We start from the raw sequence: 10,663 nt of genomic DNA on the forward strand, positions 1-10,663 counted from the left end.
GGGGGGGGTGGTAATGAGAAAGTACCCCCATGGGGGACAGGTATGCTACAATCCCTCTCCCATTTCTCCTTCCTTTCAGGGCACACTCTCACATGCACCTGGTGTGTTCTTCAAGCTGCCTCATTCAAAACTTGTACCACACAGTTGGCCATGAGGGATCCAGTGACCTTAAACACCGTACTACTGACTGGCCAAAGACTGTAAATATTACATTTGACAAAATACATCAGAAAACCTAGAAATCTGTTTTCAATTAATTGGGGTAATCAAAATTAGCGAGTAATTTTATTTGTTCAAAAATTGTTCTTTTTGATACTACTATAGTGGACCTGGTTTAGAGGATTAGTAAAATGAATGTTTAGGGTTTTAAAACATGAGTCTCTAAAAGAAAATTTGGACATTGCTGTTTCATTACCTTTATTTATTTGTAAATTCCTTTCTTATTATGGGAATGAAATGTGAGAAAAATATAGAAGTAAAACAAATCATTTTAAATCTCATCACCCAGAAAACCATTATTTATGCTTTCTAACTATTCTAGTATTTTCACTCATGTACTTAAATGTTCGCTTTTTTAAAACACAACATTGATGCTACATAGTTTTATATGTAGTGTTCAGTAAATTACATCTCAAGCACTGTCCCAGCTCACTAAAAGCCTTGGAAAACATGATGTCATTGATGATACATACATTACGTCATATGGATTTACCATATTTCTGGTACTTATTCTTGCGATTTATTTTAGAGAAGACATTTTAAAATATACTAAAATTACATTTCATGATAAAACATGTTTTTCTTTATAGAGAGAAAACTTTCCCGGACATATCACCCACATGGCTTTGTTACTGTTAAATGAAATTTTAACAGAAGACCATCTCATACTCAGTACCATGTGCTACCTAACAATAAGTGCATTCAGATAAAAGGGAAGATGAAAGTATGAAATAGATATAGTACCTTCTCTTCACTCTGAGTCTGGAATGTGATGTCTTGTAATGCTAAATCAAGATTATCTCGGTATCGAACCTGATAATTAATAAATTCCACGATCCCTTTATTGGGCCATTGTGATGGAGGCCTTGTAGACATTATCCAAGGTGCCTTAAAACAAAGAGACATTTTTAAAACTAAAATTATAATTAAAAAACCTTCCCCCAAATAATTCATACATGTAATCAAAAGTGAGTATAAATGATTGAAGCCTTTGGAGATACTATGCTCTTCTGAAAATGGTTTTAAATACCGCCAACATAAAACTTCTCATTTAGTTATAAGAAAATCTTAGAAATCAAATTTTAAAGGTGAGATGACTTCCCATTTCCTATCGAGTTATTAGGTAAAACCTACTTAAGTCCTATAAAGGAACTGAAGTTAAGTCGGAATTTGGGCTGAGATGAAGACAGTTTCTCGTACATTCATTGCTCAAAACCTTAGTATGGATGCAAGTCAGTGTTTTAGCAGCTGGAGACTGGGCAGTGGAAACACTCTTCTTATGGAGTCCACATGCTAAAGAATGACAGGACACATGAAGAATGTTAGGTGACAGTAAAGCTTCAGAGGGTAAGAACAAGGCAGACTTGGTAGGAGGAGAGAGTGTCACTTTAAGGAGGGTGATTAGGGAGGATTTGACTGCTGGTGGTGAGGGAACCAGCCGCGTGGATCAGCACAAGAGCATCCAGGCAGAGGAAACTTAACCTTTTGTGCCAAGGACCTGAGACAGAGACCTGCTGGAATATCAGAGGAACAGCAAGGTGTGGAATGTACAAGATAATGTGATGCCTGGGCCTAGATGAAGAGTTTCATGGGAAAAGAAGTGACTGGCGATGTCACATGATTGCCTGCTAGAGTGAGCACTGAGGAGGAACTCTGAGTGATCCTGATAGAAGCAGGTGAGCTGGAGTAGTAGTATCAAACCCCTCTTGGAGAGAGTCCAAAAGAACAAAAGAAGAGGAATTAGAGACAGCAAAAACAGGCAATTGTCTCAAAGGATTCTTCGATAAGAAGGAGTAGAAATACAGAACTGTAGAGGGGTGAATGAAAAGGGCTGTCCAAACAAATTTACCTCTTCTACATCAAGAGTTTTCAGAGTAGTATTTGCTACAACCTGGGTCAAATGACAAAGAGTTTTTCTTTTTTTTTTTCTTTTAAAATACATGTGTGAATGTTTAAACACACACACATTAATTGTCTTTTTCTAAGATGCAATGAATATACATTAATGGCAAAAATTTAGAAAATAAAATGTCTTATTAGTCAAAACAGGGCAAATACATTGAGCAAATTGAATGTTAATAACTGGAAATTATGGAGGTAGACGAATCTTTCATGAAATCTGTGTTAGAGAAAGGTGAAAGATACAGGGACAAATTGGAGAAGATTCCAAGTTCAGATAGAAGTTGAAGGGTGTAGAAAATGTTTTAGCATATTTATTGGCTTAAAGGAGCAAGGGGCAGGGGTTCAAATTAGAAGAGGTAGTTAGAGTAACAAAATCTGAGAGGAGATGGGAGGAGAGAACCAAAAACACTACTGGAAATGTTAGTTTGATTAGCAAGAAGAGCATCTCTTCCTGAGACTTAAGAGCAAGAGTAGAAACCTTCACAGGTGGACTAAAGATGCAGAAATTCAAGGGACCTTTACCATCTGCTCTGTTAATTCATGGAACTTGGAGGCAGAATTAACCCAGAGGAGCAAAATGGACAAATAACTTGAATATTATACTCTGGCAATAGTCTAATTCTTTGCCCTCTCAAATTATAGCTCATTAAAGGAAACAAAGCAGGCTGATTTATTCTCCTCTTCCTTCCCAATGACATAGATGCTAATGGTGAGTAAATAGAAATGAAGTTACAAGATACGAGAATGTAATTAATTTAAAAATTGTTCAGATTCTAAATAATTATGAGGTGATTATATTAAGTCTTTTCTCTTTGTAAAAATTCCCACAGTTATAAACATAAGTTCTGCATTTTGCCCTACGTCAGTACAGAAGAAAATCACTGTGCCTTTTAAAAACAAATTTTTATATTCCATTTTTATAACTCAGTGAAAGAAAATGTATCTTATAATTTAGGAGTGTCCTAATTTAATTAACGGTGTTTTCTTTCTATCTTACTCATATATAAACTATGGTGCATTTTGCATTAATTTCAATTTTAATTTCTCTGAGGTGGTGACTATTACAACACGAATTTGGAAATGTACATTTTATTTGAAAAAGAAACAGAATTTTTTTAAAGACAGGGACTCATTGTGTTGACATCTTCCTGCCTCGGTTTCCTGATTTGCTGGGATTCCAGGTGCACATCACCAAGCGTGGACTGAGAATCATGCCCCAGTCTTCCATGTGGTCCTAGATGTGGTAGTGTTTTAGCCATGCTTACAACAGAAACTGGATATAAAATTTGTTTATTTATTTCGAAAGTATCACTTCAAAGTGCATTACAAGATCTTTTTTGCTGTTTTCTTTTGCCATGGGGCATGTGTGCTCACTGGAGAAAGACAGAGAGAGACGGAAAGTAAGAAAGCACCACCCCTGGGGGGATGGTCAAACCACAATCCTTTTTCCTCTCAGGATTTTGGGCATTCATGCACATGCGCCCAGGTCCAGGACTTGAACTGTTATCACCAATGTGGAAGTCCTACACCTTAGCCACCACACCACCTGCTAGCCTGCATTACAATATCTTAATCTTGAATCTATTGGCTATTTAGGAATGCTTACCTCTTTATCCATATTTTCATATTCACAAACTCTTTCAATAGAAACTGCATTGGTTTCGATTTCACATGCTTTCCTTACCCAAAAATTCAGAGATTGAGTAATCTGGGATGGATGAGAGAGAAAATAAGATTGTATTGCAAGTTCTTTCTTTAAAAACCTACAAATAATTTCTTTTTATATTTTCATATTTCAGAGTTTTCATATACTTTATCTCTTTAATATTTAACAACTCTGAAAGTAAGCCTATTATTTATTTATAGACACATTTCTGCTTCTTTAAGTATATTAAACACATTAGTATGATAAATAATGAAGCGATTTGACGGAAGACAGAATAACCATAGTTCAGCATATACTCAAGGAGCCTATTCTCTGTGTAAGGAATGGTGGACCAGGACGGGTGGTCTATGGCTCAAGAAATGTGCATTCTAAACGAGGAGAAGGACAGACTGCCCATTTTGGCGTTCTTCACTCTCTCACGTCTTCTCAGAAAGAAGAAAAATTCTCCTAACTCTGTAACTGTTGTTTCCTTCTTTCCTTCCTTTCTCTTTTTCTTTCTTTCAATTCTACTTTCTTCTTATCCTACCTCCAAATAGAAGTATTCCAAGGTTGTAACTTCAAACCTAATTCTGAAAGTCCAAAAAAAAAAAAATTTTACAATTCCTTTTTTTTTTTTGAGCTCGAGTCCAATCTGATTGATGGCCCACCTGACTACTTAAACAGATAAGAACTATTAAAGCATTTACTTAAACCAATTAGGGTGAAAACGAGGGAGCTCTAAAAAGAGTGAATAAAAAATGTGTATTGTGAAAAACTGGGTGAATTTTAATTTTCTCTGCACCAAAATAAACTCATACTTTAATTTCATTTTCCCCACCAATTTTTTGAAGTCTCCTTGTATGTACACATTTTGCTGAAGAAGCAGTAATGTTTGAGTATGAGACTTTGTCTCAGGCTCTCCTTGTGTATGAGAAAGGAGTTTTTCAAAAAGTTGGGACCAGCAGTTAGCGTAATGGCTAGGTCGCTGGACTCCCATGTAGCTGACCGGACCCAGTGGCTTAAACTCATGCAGGGCACATGTGCATGCATGCCCAAGATCCAGAGAGGAGAATGGAGGAGAAGGGATTGCGACATAGCCATCCTCCCTGGAGGGCGATTTCTCACTTTCAATCTCTCTGTCTCTCTCTCTGTCTCTCTCTCTCTCTGTCTTTCTGGTGAGCACACGTGCCCTATAGCAAAAAACCTCACCAAAAAAAAAAAAAAAAGTTCATGGGAAGTGCACACTATGAAAAACTTATGTATGAATTTCAATTTTTTTTCTTAATTGTTACAGGATGTGTGTGTTCAAAAGAGAGAAAGAGAGAGAGGGAGAAGGAGAAAGTACTCCCCAATGGGACATGGTCATGCCACAATCCCTTCTCCTCCATTTCTTCATCATCTGGGGATTTTCGACACACATATACATGACCTAGGATAGTTTTTAAGCCACTAGTGCTAGGATTCGAACCATAGTCAGTCATGTGGGATCCTAGCTCCTTTAGTCAGTGAGCTACAAGACTGGTCTGGATTTCAAGAATTTTTACACCAAAATAAACTGTCACTTTAATCCTTTTTTTCCACAGACATTTTTAAGAACCTTCATATATGTACCATATTCTGATTTTAGAAGCCTAATCTGAATTCTGAAATGCAACTGGTCTCAAGGTTTTTAGGTAAGGCATAAAATGTATGTACGAAAGTCATGTAGATACTCTTCTAAAGGACATGGAATTACATCAAGCAGTTCAGAGCATTTGTTGTTTTATTGGGTTATCAGAAAAGTCATGGCACATTTTTGCACAGAAAAATACATCATGACTTTCCAACCCAATACGAAGAGGGCATGAACACACGCATATCACTAGTGTTTTGCCATGAAGTACAAAATAGAACTTATTAGGAAAAAAGCTTCCAAGCAGTAAAGAAGCAGCACATGTATTCTTTCTTAAACTCCTTGCATAGGTGGGCAAATTGGGTGCACCAGTCAGGTGGCGAGGGACCCTATCCCTGTAACACTTTAAAAACCTGTAAGGATTCAGAGGACTGGCAACTTGTGGAGAAACTAGCTAACAGCAGGAGTCTGGTTTTTCAGCACTCAGCCCTGGGGATCAGTCTGTTCTGTGAGCTCCTTAGAAATGCTGAGCCAGCAGTAGCTTCGGGCTACTAACAAAATGAAGAAAGAAATGAGCCTCCAGGGCAATCCACATCTGTCTCCCATTACTTAGTTAATACAATCTATAATCCAGATCAGTCAAGGAGAGGAGTTTTTAATTAATTGGATTATAAACATACCATATACCATCATCATTACTTACATTTAGGGCGTAGGATATAGACAAACCAACTATTGCTGAATCTATGGAATCGCCAGCCAGCACAGCAAGTAGTGCGGCAAAGAACACCATTAAGTTGCCAAGAAATTCAAGTCTAACGGACAGCCACCTGTAATAAATGGAATGTGCTCCTGAGTAACTGAGATGAAAGAGTTTTGCTGCACTTAGAGCTACCTCTCCTCTGGGAAAAGCAAACATCAATAGCTGCTTGCTTTCTTTTTTCCCTTCTTACTTGGAACTCAACCTATGTTTATAGGACTGTCACAATGATGATAGCCTAAAGGATTTTTCTGCATAAAAGAGCAGTTTACTTTTGCAGAACTTTGCTTTAAAACCTAATCAGACTTAAAAAGAGAAAGAAATGAAAAAAGAACGCTAGCTAAAGTCATACAGTTTTAAATCCTGTTGGAAATTCAATGACCTGTGCAATTCATTGCATGCACCATTTTATATGGTAAAATTAGTCTTTAAAATTTAAAATTTAAATTTGAAATATGTCCAACTCCATTTAATATTTTATGTTCTCCTCTCCTTTATGTGAAATTATACCTTTAAATTAAGCAATTATAAAATAGTGTGAGCAAACAAAACACATTCTACAAATGTAGAATACAAGGTGCAAAGTTGTGTTGTTAGTGATTCTAATAGCATCCTCTATAACCTTGAAAACACCTTGGGCCTTATTTTCTTTATTATTTTTTTAAAGTTTATATGTTTTATTTCTTCCATGAGAGAGACATAGAGACAGAGACAGGCAGATTGACACCTCTGACAGCATTTGTAGGCTGCTTCTCTGCTGACCTGGACATGGGCAGAGAGGTCCCAAGTCACTAACCCAGGATCTGTCTTACGTGAGGTCGGCTGTGCCACCACAGTGCCACCACCTGGCCCCTTATTTTCATATGCAGTTATATGAACCTCACATATGAATAAAAATAGGTACAATTTAAATGAGTATTAACTACTACAAGATCTTTAAGGCATATCTATTTATGTATATATTTAATTGGATGAAATGCAGTTACCCAAAGGTTCCTGTTTAGAAGCCAGTGAACAAGACATTTAAGAGATTGACCCTGAGTGTGGTGGACTGAACTGCTTACCTGTTTGAAATCACATTATTGTAGAAACAGACCAGGTTCTCATTCACCAAGTCTTTGCTTTGCCGGATGAACCTCTGTTCATGTCCAAATGCTCTGATAGTGGACACCCCCGATAATGTCTCACTGAAGTGGGAAATGACGGGGGAACGGGATGCTCCTGCCAGCCTCCGAATCTGCCGTGAACTTGCCATGTAGTATCTCTGATCAGAAGACAGAAAGGTCATTATAATAGAGAAATGCAGCTGAAATTATTCAGTAGTTTGAAAAGTGCAAGACCCTTGTGTAGTGAGTAAAATGAAAGTTAGGTCCAAGTCCTAATCCCTAGTACCTGGGAATGTGACCTTATTTGGAAATAGGGTATTTGCAGATGCACTTCAGTTAAAGATCTCATAATGAGATCATTCTGAATTTAAAGCAGACTCCTAATCCAATCCTTCTAAGGGAGGCAAAGGAAATAAAGACACAGGGAGAATACCATGTGAAAACAGGGGCAGAGACAGGAATAATGTGGCCACAAGTCAAGGAAAATTCTGGCAATAGCTGACAGCCACCAGAAGCTATGAAAGAAATGAAACATATTCTTGCTCTTAATCTCCAGAAGGAAGTAACTCTCCCTACTTCTTGATTTTTGGACCTATGACATCCATAAATAAGAATAAATTTGTTTCTTCAAGTCACCCAGTATGGGTATTTTGCTCCCAAAGTAGCAAGCTAATATGCTCTTATAACAGTGAAAACAACCCATACTCTGACAGTCTAACTAGAATATAATTAGGCAAAAGTTCACGTTGGTGATGCTTTCAAATGACCATTATTGAGTACCTCCTATGTAAAAAAATTCTGTGTCACATGTTAAAAACATGAACTGACAATTAACCCACAAAATGAGGGAAGCAAACCGGTGCACAAACAATATTTTTATACCTAAACATTTTTCTCTTCGATCAAAACACCAGTGCAGTCACCATTACATTAGTCTCCCTTGTCTAAGGTTGAAGATGGTTTGGGATGGGTGGGGACTGTGAAGAGCTGGAGGGAACATGCCCTGAATTAACTGGTCTACCATTCGTCAGTCCAGGAAATTGTTACCAACTGAAAATGAAAATCAGGGGCTATCAGGTCTGACAAATTTTTCAGGAAAATCTTTGGATGTGGAATTTTATGTAAAACCTCTGCTTTTCAAATGACCTCATTTGATAACACTGAGCAAGCTAAACTAAAACATATCTCAAGCTACACACACCTGTTAGTTTGCAGCTCACAAGCTCTGCCCTATACTAAGTGTTCTGGAGAACGCAAAGGATTATAGCATTTTTAGGTACAAGCGGTTTAGATTGTCTAGTTCAGGTGTTACATTTTTTGGGGTCACATACCCTCTGAATAGCTGATGTACAAATAAAGTGGGAAGAGAAATAATGGCATAGCTAGGGCTAGCTAATGGCCAGGCCATTAAGGCGTCTGGATCCCAGTCCCAGACTCAGGTGCTTGAAAAATCACACTAGGTGGGGGCCAGTGGATGGCACAGTGGTTATGTTACTGGACTCCCACATGCCTGCGCATGGTTCAAATCCCGGACCCGATGACTTGAAAATCATGCAGGGCACATGTGTGGGCATGCCTAAGGTCGTGGGAAGAGAATGGTGGAGAAGGTGGGCCTTCCCCCAGAGGGTGATTTTTTACTTTCCCTCTTACTGTCTCTGTCTCTCTCGGGCAAGCACATGTGCCCTTATGACAAACACCTTAAAAAAAAAGAAAAAGAAAAAGAAAAAGAAATCATGCTGGGTTTGTGTGCTTGTCCAAAATCTTAAAAGGAGAAAATGGAGAAGGGATTATAGTATGGCTATCCACCGTGTGGGAGTGGGGGAGGGCTTTTTCATTTTCTCTTTCTTTCTCTCTGTGCCTCTGGTGAGTGTGTGTGCCTTGTAGCAAGGAAAAAAGTGTAGAAATGAAAAAAAATGATAAACATTCTGGCTTAGGCAGATTAAAGTCCAATAAGAATTTTAAAACTTAAGTTCCTGAAAAGCATGAAACCATAAAAATCTTTTTGTGAAAAGAGCCTCAGAATACTTCTATACTTAATTTACAATATGGTAAGACATTTTGTTTTCCACTCTAGCCTCACAATGACATAGTTTGCCTTCAATACGTTTGAGTAACCTTTTAATATACAGCTATCATTAAAATATCATGAGAGGCATATTGAACTTTTCCATCATATCTGGATAGCAGAGCAAAAAGGCAATATCTGTTTCTCTTTCAGACATGCAGGCCAATGAATTTTTTTGCTGAAATATAGGCAACATATAGCTTTTGTGGTAGCCATAAAAACGTAGGAGGTGGCTCTCCTGCTTCAGGGGGCATTGCTGACTGACAGCCCCAGCTGCTGCACCTCTGGATCTGCTACTGTATTTGCATGGAAGCTGCTTTTCCAGTAAATTGTTCTCAGCCAATCACTGAGCATGGCAGAGATCGATAAGCAGGCTCATTCCAAAGACACATGGAACCCTCCACTGGGGGGTTGAGGACTTTCCATTGGCTCAGATGAACCTGTTGTGGAACTGCTCTGCCATCCAATCCTCCTCCCATTTTTCTCTCTCAAAGGGTCAGATCAGTGTCGCTTGCTAAGGGCCCCCAGGCCAGTCTTTTCCTGTTCCTTATCCTTTGTCATTCATAGGCACTTCAACCCGTACATCTCTAGAACATCTAACTCTATCTTAGACTCTGCTTCTTAAAGAACCTGCCCTAACAGGAGGCATAAGTGGATCTGACTGTATTTGTCAGTGGATGTATCTGTTATTAATACAAATAAGAGTCGATGTACTTACTTGTATATTGAAGTAGAAGAAAACCAATGGAATAACCCCCAGAATGAAGAGTGGTAAAGCTCCCACAATGACCAAAATCGTTCCAATAACATCCAATGTACAATTCACCCAGGTCCGTAAATAGTAATGAAAGCGTGTATCAATTATAAACATGTCCTGAAAAAGTTGATATCATGTCACTTTAATTTTTCATAGTTTAGAATGAAAGATGGCAAGAAGAAATATATAATTCAATCTGTGGCAATCTGTAGTAAATCTAACTACTCCATCTTTGCCTATCCCAGCCCTCCCCCCCCAACAATTTCCCCCTTGTAGTTAATTGTAACAATTAAAGGCTAGTCTAGTAACAAGATGCCTATAATCAAGCATTTGATAGTTTCCATTGCCAAGCACACAGGAATTAATTACACAATCAAAGTTAGATCCTGATGAAATGAAATCCACAATCTAGTAGCCGGGCTTTTAAAATCCAGTCTCTCAGGCATTGGACTACCATTATTCACTATTCGAAACCTGTAAAACACTCCTGAGAACCTGATCAGTGGCTTTCATGGGGGGCTGGATCCTTCCCATATCAGAAATGGAAAGGGAAAAAAACTTCATTTACAAAATGAAGAAATGGAAGATGAAGGTGGC

At 38.1% G+C, this 10,663-nt stretch overlaps 1 protein-coding gene across 1 annotated transcript in view; it reads right to left on the reverse strand.

The window, feature by feature from the left end:
* The window catches only part of LOC102470862 (multidrug resistance-associated protein 1), a 105,127-nt gene that overhangs the window by 10,987 nt on the left and 83,477 nt on the right, over positions 1-10,663 (reverse strand). Inside the window, exons 22-26 of the mRNA XM_006153595.3 lie at positions 10,028-10,183; positions 7,203-7,402; positions 6,082-6,208; positions 3,728-3,829; positions 964-1,107 (exon numbers count right to left, since the gene is read on the reverse strand). Coding sequence (XP_006153657.1) covers positions 964-1,107; positions 3,728-3,829; positions 6,082-6,208; positions 7,203-7,402; positions 10,028-10,183 — 729 coding nt within the window. The remainder of the gene's footprint in view (positions 1-963; positions 1,108-3,727; positions 3,830-6,081; positions 6,209-7,202; positions 7,403-10,027; positions 10,184-10,663) is intronic.

This window comes from Tupaia chinensis, unplaced genomic scaffold (assembly GCF_000334495.1).
Source record: "Tupaia chinensis unplaced genomic scaffold, TupChi_1.0 Scaffold000382_1, whole genome shotgun sequence".
Classification (NCBI taxonomy): Eukaryota; Metazoa; Chordata; class Mammalia; order Scandentia; family Tupaiidae; genus Tupaia; species Tupaia belangeri.